Raw genomic sequence first — 17,699 nt, 5'->3', positions numbered from 1 at the left:
CTTTGAGCACTCCTCCTGCGATGATAAAGTGTATGAGGGGTTACTCGAGGTGGTCACTCGTGCAGTGGCCAGATTACAGCTAGACTGGCCACAGGAGAATGAGCAAGCACTTGAATCTAGAGCAGATTTGTGTCCGGGGGCCAGGAGGCGGGTCCTCAGCGATGGTCTCTCCCCTTCTGCAAGGACCTTTATGACGACTTAACTCGTTTATTGTGGGAAACCTTATACTTCATGTGTCTTTGTGACCTCAACGTCGACTTATTCGACTATCGTGGGAGCAAGGGCACGTGGTTATACAATGATGCCCCAGTTGGAAGAGACACTCGTGGGCTATATCTCCTGGGAACTCATTGTCACTTAAAAAGTCAGCACTCCCCACCAAGCCAGGCAGAACAACATTCATGCTGGTAGGGAAGGCGTTTCAGTCTGTGGGTCATGATGGTGCTGCACTGCATACTATGGAAGGCGTACCAGGCTTACCTGCTGAAAAATACAGAAGTGAAAAATCAAAAATGCCCCCCGAGGACGGGGCACGTAAAATATATTAAGTAGCTCTTTCCCGATACCCTCATGACACCGCTTTTCCATCCCCGCCACCTTTGGTATTGCATCACAAGACATTGCATCAAAATTAGTGCCCCTTCTGAAGAATTTAGCAGCGTGGAAACTACTGCCAAACATATTTCCTTGGGCTTTGAGAACCATAGGAAAATGCTACAGAATACAGTTTGCACACCGTCCTCTGTGTTTCAACAGCGTGGTCTCAACTACCGTGAAACTGGAACTGACGCACGTGCTAATAGCTTATAGCTAATAGCTATCGTACTTCAAGAACTGGAAACTCTGCTGAACAAAGGGGCCATAGAACATGTTCCCCTCCCAGACAGACAGTCAGGTTATTACAGCCACTATTTTCTGGCTCCCAAAAAAAAAGAAAAAAAGAAGGGGGATTGCATCCTATCCTAGACCTTCGCGGTCTTAAATGTTTTCTCAGAACATTCAAGTTCAAAATTGAGAGATTGTTCAAAAAGCGACAGCAAAGGAAGTTCCTGTGGTTTGCTTTCGGGGGCGAAGATTACCAATATCGGGTTCTTCTGTTCGGCCTAGACTTATTACCCAACACATACACAAAATCCATGGATGTAGCTCTGGCTCCTTTGTGATTCCAGAGCATCCTGGGCTCCGTTGACCCAGTCTTAAGAGCTTGTGCCATCGGATGTGGTCCTGGCTCATCTAGTATCACTGGGGTTGAGATTCAATGCCAAGAAAAGCACTCTCTCTCCTGCCCAGAGGACAATGTATTTAGGGGTACGGGCACAGCTGTCCCCTGCACGTGTCAAATCCATCTTAAACACCCTGAGCGATATTAGGCTAGGTCAGGAAATTACTTTCCATCACTTCTTCTAGGTCTTATGGCAGCTGTGTCCACGGTGTACCTTTGGGCCTTCTGCACATGAGACAGTTTCAGCTGTGGCTCAGAACCAGGGAATTTAGTCCAAGGCAAATAAGGGTTAAATAACTAGCTTCCGGCAGACGGCCCACGCAAGTCGACTTACGCTAAAAGAGTAACACTTGACGACGTATAACGTAGGATGTAGGAGTAGTGTAAGCTTTGACACCTCTCGTGGTTCAAACAAACAGGGCTGGGCAACCGCGTTCGTCATTATGTTGTGCGTCAAGTTCAAGGGTTACTCTTTTGACGTAAATTGATGCGTACGGCCGTCTGCCAGTCTGCGCTTTGATAGACTTCCAAAGACATACATCCATTCACTACCATTATAAAGCTTGGAAGAGCCAGGACATTTTTTAATATAACTCCAATTGTATTCGTCTGAAAGAAGAATGTCATATACACCTAGGATGACTTCAGGGTGAATAAATCATGGGCTAATTTTCATTTTTGGGTGAACTATCCCTTTAAAGGCTAAGGTTCACTTAGGTCTATTTTTATTACCACAAAAAAGAAAATCAGTTACACTTTATTTTAAGGTGTCTGTGTTACAATATTATTATACATTCAAGTACTGAGTAATAATAATTAACTACATGCACTTACTATAGGGTTAGGTTTAGGATGAGTGTTTGATTTAGGGTTAATTGCATGTAATTATGCATAATTTATAGTTATTACTACATTAACTACATGTAACGTGTAACAATGACACTCTAAAATAAATTGTTACCAAAATCTGATTACTCGATTAATCTTCAAAATAATCTACTGGTTACTTGATCACCAAAAGTTAGTTTTATTTAAAGCTGTAGTCCGTAACTTTTTTTGTGTTCAAAATGTACAAAAAATTATATGAGTGAGTACATCATGAATCCATTTTCCAAACCGTGATTTTGTCTTATCCTGAATCACTATGGTACACCTATAATAAGTGTTCATATTCTGACTATATTAGACTAGTTCGGGTTGTCCAACCATTGCAGAGTAGACCAGCACCTGCGTGACTCATCATAGACATGAGATAAATTGTAATAATAAGTAGTGATGGCAATTTCAAAACACTGCTATAGGAAGCTTTGAAACCTTTACGAATCTTTTGTTCCGAATCAGTGTATCAAACTGCCAGAGTCACGTGATTTCAGTAAACGAGGCTTCATTACGTCATGACTGTTTCGAAACGTTTCGAAACACTTTGAAATTTCAATGTTTCACCGCTGGGGGCGATGATCTCAGTCAACCCATGAATCATGAGGAGTCACTGAAAACCAATGAACAAGTGTCTGTGGGTTTTACCTGATCTCTGATCAGTTTTATACATTTGTAGAAGTTTTAATTAGACATTAGTATAATTTAAGGTACACTGTGTAGTTTTTTAAGTATTTTATTAGCTAAAATCAATGTTTTTATTCATAAATATGTCCTCATTGGTGTAAAATTACCTCTGCCAATGATCTGACTTATCTTCGTAAGCAAAGAATTTCTTATCTTTATTTACATTGGACAAGTAAGTCCAAGGAGGCTTCCATGTCGTTCCGCCATTTTGAAAAACTATAATAGCAGAGAGGGACAAACAGCACTAGCATATCTCAACGAGCGTTTTTGTTCAGAGCCAGCGTCACGTGACTGAAACCAGCTGAAACGGACAAGGAGATCAGTGAGATGCGCTTGTCACTGCCCCGGCAAATCTGAAAGACTGCACTGCACAGTACTTCATAATGCAGGATCATACTTATGCCGAGCCACAGGAGAAGGAATCCTCGTTGCCAAAAAAGCAAAAAAATTAAAAGGAAACGTGACCGGCGAATTAAAAAAATGAGGGTAAATATCGGGATAGCTTTTCCCAGGTGGAAAGAGCTAATGAAGTTGAAAGACTTTGAAATGGACGCTGAAGTTGCCTGCTTTCTTTGTAAGTCAATGTTACAGTCTAAATTACAAGCTTTTTTTCATTGCTTGGTTGTGTAATTCATTATATAGGCACCATAACAGTAGAACATGCAACTTTCAATGAATTTAAGGTCTGGACTCAGAGGTGCGAATTCATGTGTGAAAATGATTCTTCATGCTCCCTCCCAACCATTCTTTCACAATTTGAGCCTGAAGAATAAGTGTTGCCAAACATATAACATACTAGAAACATAATAATCACTGCAATAATGATCCAATCATAGACTCTTAACTTTGTTTGTGTGTGTGTGCGTGCGTGTGTGTGTGTGTGTGTGTGTGTGTGTGTGTGTGTGTGTGTGTGTGTGTGTGTGTGTGTGTGTGTGTGCATTTTAACCTACATAACTTTTGGAGGAGATGGGGGAGGGGGTATACAACAAAGCAATTCTGCTTAGGACACCCATTTGGCCAGCAGCGGCCCTGGCTGTGATATATACACTTTCAGCAACAATAAATATGTCTGTATGGCTTATTACTCTGTGCAGCCAGTAAAAATTGTTATCCACTCTATGAATAATGTGACAAGGGACATTGGTATTGATTCTGGAGATAGTGCCTTTTTAACAACATTTTAACATAGATCTATATTATATGTGTGGCCACCAGGGGTCGTTTTACACACCCTAAACTACTAATTAAATATATCCAGAACCAATGATTATACCATTAAATAGTCAGTTCAAAAGGCCAGTCTGGTTTCACGCAAGCCACCCTAATTAAAGCACGCAGATGGAAGCTGGTGTATCAAAAGTATACATTTATTTCACAATAGTTCAGTAATATAAACAATTAAAAAGACAACCATGTAATACCCCATGAAACTTCCCTCAATCAAAACACCAAATGTTTAAGAGCATGTGCCGAGTTACCCTCCCGAGACGTGTCAGAATTGAATCACACCACACGTCACTCTTAATAAATAAAGTTGAGAAGAATACCACAGGTAAAATAACCACAGTTAAATCCAGTACGTGCATGATACACAGCAATACCCCCCCCCCCCCCCCCCCCCTCACTCCACACACACACACCACTGCAGTGTTCGTCTCTTTGGAAAACTACACATTGCCCAATAAGTATTTCAATTAAAAGAACCCCGCAGAGTGTTTAAGGTTATCAAAGAAACTCCAAACAAAAAAATAAAATGTAAAACAAAAATCCCCTTGGCTTGTCGCTCTGTGACACACTATATAGCCGGCTGAGCAACGAAGCGCGCAGAGGTGTCGTCTACTGGGTCCTAATGTCCTACAGCTTACATTCACCCCCTGTCACGGTTCATAGATCCTTGTGTTCATTTTGTGTATCTGTCTGGTGTTTTTGTAGGTGTTGGGTCTATGTGTGTGGTGCTTGTTTGTTGCCTAGTGACCAGCTGATCACTCCAATCAGTCACTTCAGCTGCAGCTAGTTAGCTGCCTATTTCTAGCTGGAGTGAGATATGCTGGGTGTCGGTTCGTTATTCATGTCTTGTTCTCATTGCCAGTTACCTTGTCAGAGTTCTTGCTGTGTTTGATCCCCGCATTCTCATCTGAGTTCCGCACTGCGTTGGATTACCGGTTCGGGGGTTTACATCGACCAGCATCCTTGTCTGTGTTTCCACACTGAGAGTTTCCTGCATTGCACCTGAGTATCCACTTCGTGGTATTGTCTGTCGAGTTTCATCAGTCTCCTGCATCTTGTCTGACCTTCTGAGTGTATTATCTGTCTAATAAACTGTCTGTTACTTGCACTTGGATCTTGGGACTCGTTATTGTAACACCCCCCTCGTAAAATGTCACCGTCCCGGTGACAGAAGCAAAATAAGGTCAACACCAGGGTCTAAACACAACGTGTAATGAATTAACTGTAGGGTGAGTTGTAACCTCCTCCTCACCCTCCACATTTCTTGTGGTTCCATGAAGGAGATTGATTAGAATGCTGGCCTGCCATTAACCGTGTGGTCCGTCACATGGTTTGAATCGATGCTTGTTCTTCTTCCTCCGGTCTACCACCTTCAAGGTCTTGACTCAGTTCCATGGAATCGGGACTTGGTATAGCAGGTTGTTCATACAGCTGCCCGGATACCAACGGGACATGCCCTTCTGAATCATGTAGATTCAACGGTGCACACACCACTAAGTCAAATTCCTCGTCGGTACTAGGGTCAGGACTGAGTGCCACATCACCCTTGGGCACATCTCTAGGTAACTCCACATCAATCACGCACAGGTGAGGGGAGAATAGATCAATTGGCAATGGGCGCAATTCTTGTCTATGGATATTCCGCTCTGGGCCCGACTGACCCTTGGGCTTGATCTTGTATAATACCCCAACCTTGTCCAGGCATTGTACTACTTCGTATACAACAGTCTCCCATTGGTCTTGGATTGTATGATGACCAGGAGGATAACTTCGCCTGTACACAAATTAACCAATAGGCAAAACTGGCAGAGGGACAGAATGATGTTGCGCTCAAGAAGCGGCTGCAGCTTCCAATTGAGTTTGTGCCTTAAGATAGGTTGATGTTAAATGCTTCTGATGTTCTTGAACCCAATCTTCTGCTGTCCCACCCAATGTCACATCCTCGGTTAGTCCCAGAAGTGAATCTATAGGAAGAAGAGGCTTTCTCCCAAACATCAACTCATAAGGAGAAAATCCTGTAGAGCTATGCACTGAGGTGTTATAAGCAAACAATAACTGAGGCAAATGTTGAGGCCATCTCTTTTTCTGTTCTGGGGGGTAGAGTGCACAACAAATCGTGCAATGTCTGGTTGAACCGTTCACATTGCCCATTACCTACTGGATGGTAAGGGCTAGTACGTGACTTCTCGATTCCATACAACTGACAAAGGCATTTCAGTAACTCTCCCTCAAAATTTCGTCCTTGGTCTGAATGGATCCGTTTTGGAACATCATAGGTGTAAAATCATCGTTCTGTAAGAATGCGAAAGGCCGTCTCAGCTCTATGGTCTGATGTAGGATACGCCTGTGCAAACTTGGAAAACACATCCGTCACAACGAGGAGGTCCTCTGTAATAGTTGTCACCATTGAGCCTGTATCAACAAGACATGGCACAGCTACACCTGCCATTACAACCTTCATTACTGGACACTGGCTAATGAGCGTAGAATGTAAAGGTACAGTCGACGTTAAAAAGGAGCCACCCAATCCACCATCTAGAGCCTGGCTCTGAGCACTAGATGAAGCTAGTTTCCAGAGGGCCCCATGGCATAAGTATTTCTGCCCCGACCCACAGCCCACTCTGAACCTCCCCTGCCGCAGCTGCTTGATGAGCCCCCTCCCGATTATGACAGCGCCTAGCTTTATGACCTGGCTGCCCACACCGCATACAGATAGGTTGGCCTTCTGAATCAAACCGATAGCGCCGAGGCTGGGTGCTAGAGCCACTGGGTGCAGCATGCCAAACTGAGTTAGATAAACGTTGCAAAATTGCGTCTAACTGCACTTGTTGCTTGCGCAGGGTTTCTTTTAATTCACTAATTTTTTTACTGGGCTCTGCTACTACAGCACTTGAGTTTGACCCCAATTCACAGGCATCTATATGGGTATCACAGGAGTAGGCTCTAGCCCGTGGAAGGCTAGGATGCTCCCCGTCATCTGCCCAACGCAGAGCTTCACTGCGAACATCGATAAAGGACATACTAGGTTGTGATCTTATGAGACTTTTTAACTCTCTGCGAAGCATATTATCTCGAACATACTCAGCGAAATGATCACGGATTACACAATCAGAATCAGGAATTCCCCCTGGATTCTTACGCTCAACTACCTTCATTAAAGACATTACAGCATGAGAAAATTTACGTAAAGATTCCCCATCACGCTGGCGTCGTTGAAAAAATTGTTTCTGTGCTTCATTATAAGATTGAGGGCAACCAAATGTTTCAAGCAAAATAGCCAGGATTCGATCAGGGTCATTTCTATCTGCAGTGGGACGAAATCGGATCTCTGATCTGATCTCTGATCGGATCTCTGATCGGACTCAGATCTCTAGCTTCCCCATCAAGATGGTCATACAGAAACAGTGCCTGCTCAGTAGAGGTCATATGTTTAGAATTTAAACATCTACGGGCTTCTTCTACCCACTCCTCAACCCCCAGACATCCAGTACTATTGTTACTGAAAACCTTGGGCATTTCCGCTCTCGTGGGAAAATGGCATACCTTGGGTTTACTAAACTTCCTTGCTGACTACTGGTTACCCCTCCCTGTCCTGCCGCAGCATTCGGTTACGCTGCTGCTTCCTGTTGAAGCCTGGTATTAAAAGCTTGTAGCTGCTAGAGCTGCTCGGTCAGAGCCCAGAAACAAAAATAAAATAAAATAAAATAAAATAAATAAGCACAAAACACAAGCACAAAAGAAAACAAACAACAATTGTCTTGAGGTTAAAGTCCAGTTGGTCTTGTGCTGCTTCTCCGATCCTCCTTGCCAGCCACTGTTTTTCCTTTACCCTATAGCAAACCTGGCCACACTGTATAGCTGGCTGAGCAACGAAGGTCCTAATGTCCTACAGCTTACTTTTTTCCTACTGGGTCCTAATGTCTTACAGCTTACATATGTATATCGATAAATACCAAAGCCATCAATAGAATTTCTGGAGACAGTTTGACAAAGGCTACGTCTACATTAATCCGCATACATTTGAAAACAGCATCTTTGTTTAAAAACGCTCTCCATCCACACTAGCGTTTTAAGGCATATTCCGACATTTCAATGTGGATGAGAAACTTTTGGAAAACACCTGAAAACGCTAAATTCCCCTTACTACGTATGCGGAAAAACTCACAAAGGCTCACTGAGATGATACGGAAAAATAAATAATAAAGTTATCGCGCAATTCTTCTAACAGGATAATTTTATTATATATCTCACCATTCACTGATGCGTCCAGGACACACTCAGTCACCATATGTTTGGTCTAAAACGCAACTGCTCTCATGTATTGCCGCAGGACAGCAAATGTGAGTAAATTTTCTGTCATCTATGCAGGACTGTGATATGAAGAGTGTGCAAAGTAAAATATTTTAGCAACTCTCAGAAAGTGTTACTCTTATATTTTAGAAAGTGAATAGCACATAATCATGATAACATCATAAACATGAATATCTATTGGTACAATATGTGTCACGCACGACTAAACTTACGTCATCGTTTTGAAATACTTCAGTTTTGTCAGTCCACACTACAACTCGAAAATGGCGTTTTCAAATTTATCCACTTTGGAGAGAGTTTTCAAAAAGCTTTGTTTTCATTAATAAAAATGCCATCTCAGTGTGGACGGAAGGCCAATACGGAGAGAAAAAGATGTGTTTTCAAATGAAAAAGTATTAGTGTGGACAAGGACGAAGTCTTTCCCATGCAAAAGCTAAGGTGTTTGGGCTGTTGGTTGGGTGCTTGGCTATTTGATAAAGTCATTAGCCTAACCTTATGATACTCTGGTCTCTAGATTTGACTCTGGTCCCTCTTCTTTTGCAACCCAAGCTCATTGGAAAAACATACCTGAGGCGACATTTCTGCAAAATTATATTACTTTGCTTCTTGCACATTTCATGACACTTTCGAAGTGAAATGTTCAGTTTTGCTAAAAGTTCAGTTTTATAACAGATGAAAATGAATCTGGTAAGGTTTTAATACATTGGTAGTTGTATGAACCACGGCAGTCCGGAAATTAAATGTCCGGTGAGTAGCGCTAAAAGGTTCATGTTCTATTGTGTTTGAAAGTAATATAGCACCTACACTAAACCCAAACTTAAACCTAACCGATAGTGTTGTTAACACAAGCAATTGTGAGATAGAAACACATTTTCTGAAGCATCCATGTCATTTTAGCTACTTCTACAAGTCTTTGAGCTGTTTCATCGGGACTCGTGTTTCAAGGGACTCGGCTCTTAACATCACAAGTGCAATGTTGTACCAGGTGAGCTACCAAGCAAGTTTACTACGTCAGAAAAGTCATTCATATGGAGCTGGCTATGGGATGCAAATGTCAAAAAGTATTTCTTTACCTCATAGACAATGGCAAAAGTGTTTTGGTGTCATAATATAGTATTGCCCAAGGAACCATGCAAAAATAAGTCTTTATAAATCAATAATCTGCCCCTGTAATCATAATTTGCATGAAAAGGAATAAAAGTGTATGGTGTTTTACCGCCTCTAGTGTTCATTTCAGCTGGTAACTGTATTGAATTGTATGTATATTTATGTTTTTGGAATTTGCAGAAATGTAGGTAGAAGCACGTTTTCCAAATGAGCGTATGTTGATTTTTCCACCAGTTTAATCATCCATCGGGCATAATTCTCATTACTCTCAGAAAAGTAATAGCATTCGTCTCCTCAACAAGCCCCACAATTCATTCATATCTGCAGCACAAATGGGGCAGGGAGTTACGTGGGTTAAGGGTTTGTTCAAAGCCAACTTTAAATAATTACTAATTTTCATAGAAATTGCATGTCAGGGCTATCTATTCACCAGAGAAAATCAACCATTAATATTCAGAGCTATTTCTTGACAGTTCAACTTGGAACAGCTTCTTCACCACCAATGACAATGAACTCGTGAATGTTTTTCCTGTGAAATATTGTTAAATAAAATAAAACAGAGAGACGTACACCGTGCAAGTTCTATGCAGTTTGCAGCATTAGTCTGTCACATTGAATGGCCTACACATTTGTCATATAGATAAAATCAATGCATACCATGCTCTGCCATCACTGCCTATGCAACTTTGTTATCACACAGCTGTGTTACCGTATTCCATTAGACTTTACACTTTAACACTGCAACCAACCAGGGATTCAAGTCAGATTTCTGAAGTTCTGCATTCTAATCAGCAAGGAAATGTTCAGGCATATAGTTTAATAGTTTAGTTTGACAACATCAGTGGTGTCACATAGCTAATCTCAGACCAAACATGGTTAGTTAAGTGATGGGATGTGCTTTTAGAAGCCACTAATCAATATGGTTTAAACTTAAAAAAATATATAATAATAACCTTGTCAATAGCACAATGATTGGATGATATATAAGTTTAATATTTTGGCTCTTAAAAATAAAGGTTCTTTATTGGCATCTACGGTTCCATGAAGAACCTTAAAAATCCATAGAACCTTTCCATTGCACAAAAGGTCTTTATAGGAGGTATTTAAATGATCAAAAGGTTCTTTACACTAAGAGAAATTGATCTTTTAAGAACTGTTAACTGGTTCTTTAGGGACCCTAAAATGGTTCCTCTAAGGCATTGTTTAAGCCTAAAAGTTTATGCAAGCCACTTTATTAAGAATCATATTTCTGTGTGAGTGCAGATTATGCGTGTGGTGTCAGACAGCGAGAGAGGCACTGAGCGTAACAGTGAGAAACAGTCGGCTGGTGGAGAAAGGCTAAACTTTAAGCTGTCGGCTACAATTCTACAGTTTGATTATGGCTTTAAACTGTATATTTCAGTAAGCCTGAGCTATGAAGCTCTGAAAACCTGAACCATAAATGCTCAATTGCAGGTCTAGGTCCATGTCAATGCTGATAATGGCATTATTCTGTTAACAACAAGGTCAGAATTAGCATATGTCAGTCATGGCCTGAGCTAATGGACATTGATAGAGTTCCTAATTTACAAGCTCTCTGAGCATGAATCGATCTTCACCTTGGCTAAACTGCCTGCCTTTCACTTCCCTTGAGTGACAGTGGAATTACCTACGGAACTGGAGCTAAGTCCTCTATTCACAAGTTCACATAATGTGTATGTAGGATTTGAAAAAGGTAGACAGGTCTTGATTGATGTTCAAAATAGGAAATCAGATTTGGGACTTGACTCAAGCTCAATGGAACTATGGAAAATCAAAAAAGAACTTTGGACAGAGGATGGATGCTGGATTAATAGAGCGTAACAGTTGGCTTCGGGAAGTAAAAATACCATATCATATTGCATTTTGGCATGTCACATTACATCTATCTATCTATCTATATGGGAGTTTTTCGCAATATTATTAAAAATAATGAATAGTGAATAATTAATTACTATTACTTGTGGAAGTTGTATCATTCACAATGATGAGCAGTAAAATGTTACATATGTGTTGTCTTTTTTCCTGATATTTAAATACTTTTAGGTTTCAAATCAAATGTTATATTGTGATTCAGAGCTGGTCGGGTTGGCTCAAGGTTTAGAATTATTTACTGAACAACTACCTGAAATGCAGTGAAAATGAATACTTCCATAACCAAGGCTGCATATAAAAATATCACTCTTCAAAGAAAATAGTTTTTGAATTTAGTTTCTTTTCATGTCATCACATTGTTTAGAGCATAAGAAACAAATGGTAAAAAAAAAAAAAAAACATTTTTGAAAAATGATATTTTATTCATATGTTATGCTATGTCCTCTGTAGTGGACACCAGGACTCAGTTGTTTAAAAAATAAAATGACATGAAATGATATGTATAGGCAAAAACAATGGGATTTTTTTTTTTTTCAATCACGAATAAATGTTGGGGTTTCAGGATTTATTTTAACTAAAATAAATGAAATGTTGGTTTATGAAATACAATTTGAAAAGTAGTCTGATTTAAATTATAATTACAATAGTATCATATTTCCATAAGAGTGCTACATTTGATCACTAAATTAATGTCAGACATTTTTAAAGACCAAGGATAAGTTGTTTTCATGGTGAAACCTCCAAACATTTGGTATCTCTGAAAAGTCCTGAATGTGCTCTTTACAGGACACCCAGGACACACATTCTGACATGTGACATGTTTGGTGTTAGAGAAATTCTATTCCTGGGTCCCAGGAGGATAAAGAACCTTTTATGGGTTTCCATCATGGGATCATTTTATGAATTTATTTTTAATTAATTAATTTTCTTTTTATTCATTTAGTTTAATTAAATTTTATGAATTAAACAATTCACAAACATACTTTATGTTTAAAAATGGAAATAAATATGAAAGTCATAAATGGTTCTTTAAAATGGAGTCAAGAGCGTTCTATATAAAAAAAATGTCCTGCTTCTATACAGAAGTAGATTTTTGTTTTTAATTGGAGGGATGATTTCAACACACTATTTCTTAATATTTATTAGGAACTTAAGTGATCAGTCATTTAACTGCTTGATGTTTCAAGGAATTTAATAACAGCTTGGCATGTTTTACTGTAGATAGACTTTGGAATGACAGAGGGATTGAATAATTCATAATAGACAAACCAGAAGGTGCCTATAAATAGCTAATAGAAAAAAAGATTTTAAAAAAAATTAAATGTTATATGCTCTTCTATTAACTCTTAAATCAGTGTTCAAATCTATAATATAATCAGCCAATGGTCAGCAATCCAGAAAATACCCTATTTTTGTCAGTTTTCACACTGCCATATTAAAGAACAATAAAATTGTTTGAAAGCTATGGTCATGTTTCATGTGGTTTCATCTGTGAATTCATTTTTCAAAGCTTTCATCTGTGAATCAATTTTTCAAAACATGCAAATGCACTTGTTATAATGCCACACATCCTCTCATTCATATCACACACACGCACAGACACACGCATACACAAAAGACAGTCTACCTGAAAATCTAATTATATTAACAGCAACACAGAGACATTCTTTGCACACATCCAATCTGCTAAAACACACGGGCTATTCAATCAACTGAGGCTACACATTTGAGGTCCCTGACAACACATTGCATCCTTTATAAAGGAACACATATCAATGTTCTATTGGATGTAAGAGGGTGACTGTGCTCTCTTAAGTGTGACATGTTCATATGCATTCATTATCATACATAATATCTTTGTTCTCATCTAACTTTACACAACTACTTGTTTCCTTAAATTCAAAGTGATCTAAAAAGTGCAATGAACTTATTAGTAGCCCACAGGTTGTGACTTTGCCACCACTTTGATTTTTACCATGGCAGCAATTAAAAGTTATAGCTTTAGTGGGGTGAAATTAAAACAGCCCATTTATAAATCATATTATTATGAGTAATGTTTAACTGTTAGGACAAATGCCAAGAAGCAGTAACCTTTCACACCTGAGCAAACACTTCATTAGCTGACTAATAAGGCATAATGTATTCATAAATCCAAATGAGAAGACAGCAGGCTATCGTGCTCATATGTATTCAGTTCAATTAATTCTCATTAATTAAACTAAAGTCTACTGCTATACAGCCGGTGCTAAACGATAGTGCACATCAGTGAACAGCCAATAAAATAAAAATAAATAAATAAGTAAATCAACTCTCAGCATTGTATCAGCTTTTCTGTGGCGGAACTTTGATGTTGGTAAGTACAGAATATAAAACGCGCATGCAGCACATCACCTACCGGCAAAGCTGAGATGAAGCAGGTAGATTCCCACAAGATCCATTTCTGCGCGTATCTGAAGAGAACTGGCTCGAAATGTCGCGAAGCTGTCTCTTTTATATTCTGAGGTTGCCGACGGAGGAAAGACGTCCTGTTTTCATATCAATTCAACACGTTAAAGACTCTTAAAACAGTCAAAAATGAGAGTAACGTCTGTACATGCAAGCCGCGCGCGCAACACCGCCAAGTGCCAAACTGTCAATCGGGACGTCAGATAAAGCTCGAAATTAAATTAAAGCGCTATTGAAAGTTCTCCATCTGCTCCATAATCTCGTATTGACATTTGTTCCCTCCGAGGGTTAGAACACGAGTGAATGAAGAGTCAGATTTCATTGACTGAAGATCAAACTCTGAGAGAGAGAGAGAGAGAGAGAGAGAGAGAGAGAGAGAGAGAGAGAGAGAGAGAGAGAGAGAGAGAGAGAGAGAGAGAGAGAGAGAGAGAGAGAGAGAGAGAGAGAGAGAGAGAGAGAGAGAGAGAGAGAGAGAGAGAGAGAGAGAGAGAGAGAGAGTTTTTAGCTGAGCTGTGTCTCAAAACCTATAGAGCTGCATATAAATGGCACCAAACGAGTGTATGTGTTAGATGAGTGCCCAACAATTAGGCTGTCTATGTTCTGAGCCACAGCCATTATATCAGAGAGGCTATCAAACGATCCTGCTGTTTGATTTCAGCTTTGAACTGTGAATTTCAGTGCTGAAATATATGCAAAAAATGGCACAATGGTAGTTATTTTTCCCTCCCTGCCTTCTAGAACTACAGATGCATTACACAGTGAATGAGCTGAATGAGAGTCCCACACACTGACTGAAAGCCAGATGTTAAAGAAAACATTGCAGCATTCACAGCAGACTTTTAAGGGGACTAAGTTAAATGTATTTAGGGAGAGTCAATCAAAAACCTGTATTGATCAACCGTAAATGTGAATGTTTTGAGTGGGGGGATGCGTCGGTTACTTACGGCCCTGGGTTATATTGGCAATCAAAGTGTGCCTTGGAGAACTGCTAACCTTCTTACCAAGGCTGTGGTGCTACAACTTGAAGCCATGGCCTTCAGTCTTAATGAATGCATAGTGCAAGCGTAAGCACTATAGAGCTCATTAAAATTGGGCATTATGACTCATAATCACAATCATGTATTGCATTTTTGCCAGGCATGTCATTATGACATGCTATTGTTACAGTTTTTACACAAACAGACAAACATAGACAGAATAATATAAATGCTTGTTAAGGGGGACCATGATATAGAAGGTGAAGAAAGACATGACTGAGCACCGGTCAGAAGGGGGTCGCATAATCAATCCATCTCGTTCATTGCAGTCCGTTGGTTCACACGCGCTGATGACAGGACTGACTGCAGCTGTGAACTCTCTGGAATGAGAGTGTGCTCTATTGTTTAAATTGAAGCTCTCTCAGGATCGGACTGGATGTATGTGTCTTGACATGGGTGATGGTAGGCTTTTTTTTAAATGAGGGAGAGAGATGTGGCAAAAAAGCACTGACAGTTTGAATCAATTATAAGAGGATTTCAAGGTAATAAACATAAAAAAGCAAACCTGCCTGTGTGTTTCTGCCAGAGGGAAGAAAAGCAATAAAATCAGTAGAAAAATGTTTTAATATGCCGCAGTGGCATGTAATACCATAAGCACTGTTGGACTGAAAACCCGACTTGACAAGTTGGCAGTTTCTAAATTTTTATACAGTGTGTGTGATAGAAAAGCAGGTTATATGTAGACCACTGGGCTGCAGCTGCAAAATAAATGCAAAACATTTTAATATATTCAAAGCAAACAAGGCAGGGTAAACATGCAAACCCACATGCATCAAACATTAAACATTGGTTTTAATTTAAAAATGCATGTATAATGCACACAAAAAAAGAGAGTATTTTTTATGCATTTTATAGCCGAGTCGCAAACTGCAGACCACTTTTGTCGTGTGACCAATACAAAAGTCTTTACTTCATGGCTGCATCTGAAATCGCATACTTCCCTACTATATAGTAGGTGAAAAACAGTATGTGACAAAAGAAGTATGTCCGAATTCACAGTACTCATAAAAGAGTTTCCAAAAAGAATCCAGATTACCTACTACTTCAGGCAAGATTCAGAAGCGTGCATATGATGGACACTTTACTATCCCATGAGGCCACGGGAATGGATTTGTGAATGCCATTGACGCTGGTAGGTCACATGACAATGACAATATGGTAAATGTCCTGATTGCATTCAAACTTCACACATTCATACTATATAGAACATACTTCTTTAGCGGCTGTGAAGTTATACTTTTCAAAATAAGCACCTACTCAAGAGAGTATGCGATTTCGGACGCAGCCCATTACTCAGTGTCACGTGATCCTTCAGAAATGGAATTTGTTCAAAAACTTGCACTTTGAATCCCGTTTTCAAAAGTTAGTGTATTCAGTGTGATGAACGGCCAAAACGCATACGTTTTTCAATCAGGATCTGTTCTATCAAGAGTTTAAAAATGAAATAGAAAATCTTAAAAAATGTCTTAAAATAACGTGCAGCAAAACTTTGGAATGGGATAGAGAATTATTAAATATTTTTTTGTATAAAAAGCGGCACAGCTTACCCCACTCTTCTCTAATTGGTTTAAATGCTCTGAAAGCACAAATCTGCGAGTAAAGTAGACGGCTCTTTTGGTGGGTCTGTTTTTTTTTAGTGCAGTGAGGATCATGTACCTCTGTGTGGTCTTTGTCTCTTTCTTCCCTGAGCTCTGACTTCCCTGACCCGTGCCACGACCACATAGGGTGCCGCAAAAGAAAGAATAAACAGATGAGCGCTGCGCTGAGCATCACACGGCCTGATAAGAGACACTCCGTCTGCTCAGAGCTTTCTGCTTTGTGATAGATAATTAATCCTCTACATCTCTGTGATGTTGGCGCAGACCTCCTGTTCTACATAGGCAGGTGTGAAAGAAGACTGAGTCTGGACTAATGTGAGACTACTCTCATTCTGTCTACTCTGCTTTACAATACAAGGTGCCAGCTGGTGTAATACAATGTGTTATACCAGAACTGGCAATGGCATTGGAGTCAATTCCAAAAGTCATTTTTGAACCTTTTTTGGGGGAACAAGTATAATTGAAATTTATTATTTTACTCAATATTTGTCTGTGCTATTTAAGCTTATTAGAGTATCATGCTGTTAGCTTAGCAACATGCTAACTTAAAGAAGGGCAGTTGTTGCCTAATGGTTAGAGAGTCAGACTTGTAACCCGAAGGTCGCAGGTTCGAGTTTCAGTACCGGCAGGAAATGTAGGTGGGGGAGTGAATGAACATCGCTCTCTTCCACTCTCTTTACCCACAACTGAGGTGCGTTTGAGCAAGATAACAAACCGCTCACCAGGCACAGCAGCAAAAAAATGGCTGCGCACTGCTCCAGGTGTGTGTTCAATACTTACTGCTGTGTGTGCACTTGGATGGGTGAAATGCAGAGCACAAATTCCGAGTATGGGACACCATACTTGGCTACATGTCCCATCACTTTAATTTTAACTTTTTTATTTTCACTTTAAACACTATTGAATTCAATTGCGAGTCAAGTCTCCCGTGCAGAGTGCTATATATTTGTTGTGGTTCATGGAGTTGCTGTCCACGCAAAGTGTCCCAAATCAGTCATATGAGGTTGTCGTCAATACAGGCATTAATAAAGATTTTACATACACAAAGACGGTGCACTCATTTTACAAAGAACAGGAGAAAGTGCAACGAGCAATATGGCGGAATAAGTCCCCTTCTATATAAAAGACTTGCAAGAGTTGCAACTATGGTAGCTGAGAAGGCCATTCTTTGTGTTCTTTTTGAAAACATTTCGGAGCCTGATGAAATTGGTATAAATACGTGTTTAATAAGTATGCTCGATTTTACAGTCACTGCCCTTGCCGTCTGGAATAAAAGAGAACATCCCAATCGAGTGA

At 39.9% G+C, this 17,699-nt stretch overlaps 2 protein-coding genes across 3 annotated transcripts in view; both read right to left on the bottom strand.

Moving 5' to 3' along the window:
- gfra4b (GDNF family receptor alpha 4b) overlaps positions 1 to 14,095 on the bottom strand; it is a 68,534-nt gene extending 54,439 nt beyond the window's left edge. The window contains exon 1 of one of the 2 annotated variants that reach the window (XM_079893519.1): positions 13,719 to 14,095. In XM_079893519.1, the coding sequence (XP_079749645.1) occupies positions 13,719 to 13,761 (43 nt within the window). In that variant the 5' untranslated portion in view covers positions 13,762 to 14,095. The remainder of the gene's footprint in view (positions 1 to 13,718) is intronic. The other variant, XM_079893518.1, reaches the window with a different exon arrangement.
- Positions 1 to 17,699, bottom strand: part of sowahab (sosondowah ankyrin repeat domain family member Ab) — a 394,094-nt gene that overhangs the window by 301,885 nt on the left and 74,510 nt on the right. The gene's annotated exons all lie outside the window — the stretch shown is intronic.

Source organism: Squalius cephalus, assembly GCF_949319135.1.
Source record: "Squalius cephalus genome assembly, chromosome: 14".
In the NCBI taxonomy this organism is placed as follows: domain Eukaryota; kingdom Metazoa; phylum Chordata; class Actinopteri; order Cypriniformes; family Leuciscidae; genus Squalius; species Squalius cephalus.
The sequence above is the reverse complement of the archived record's forward strand: the minus strand, read 5'-3'. Positions and strand labels throughout refer to the sequence as shown.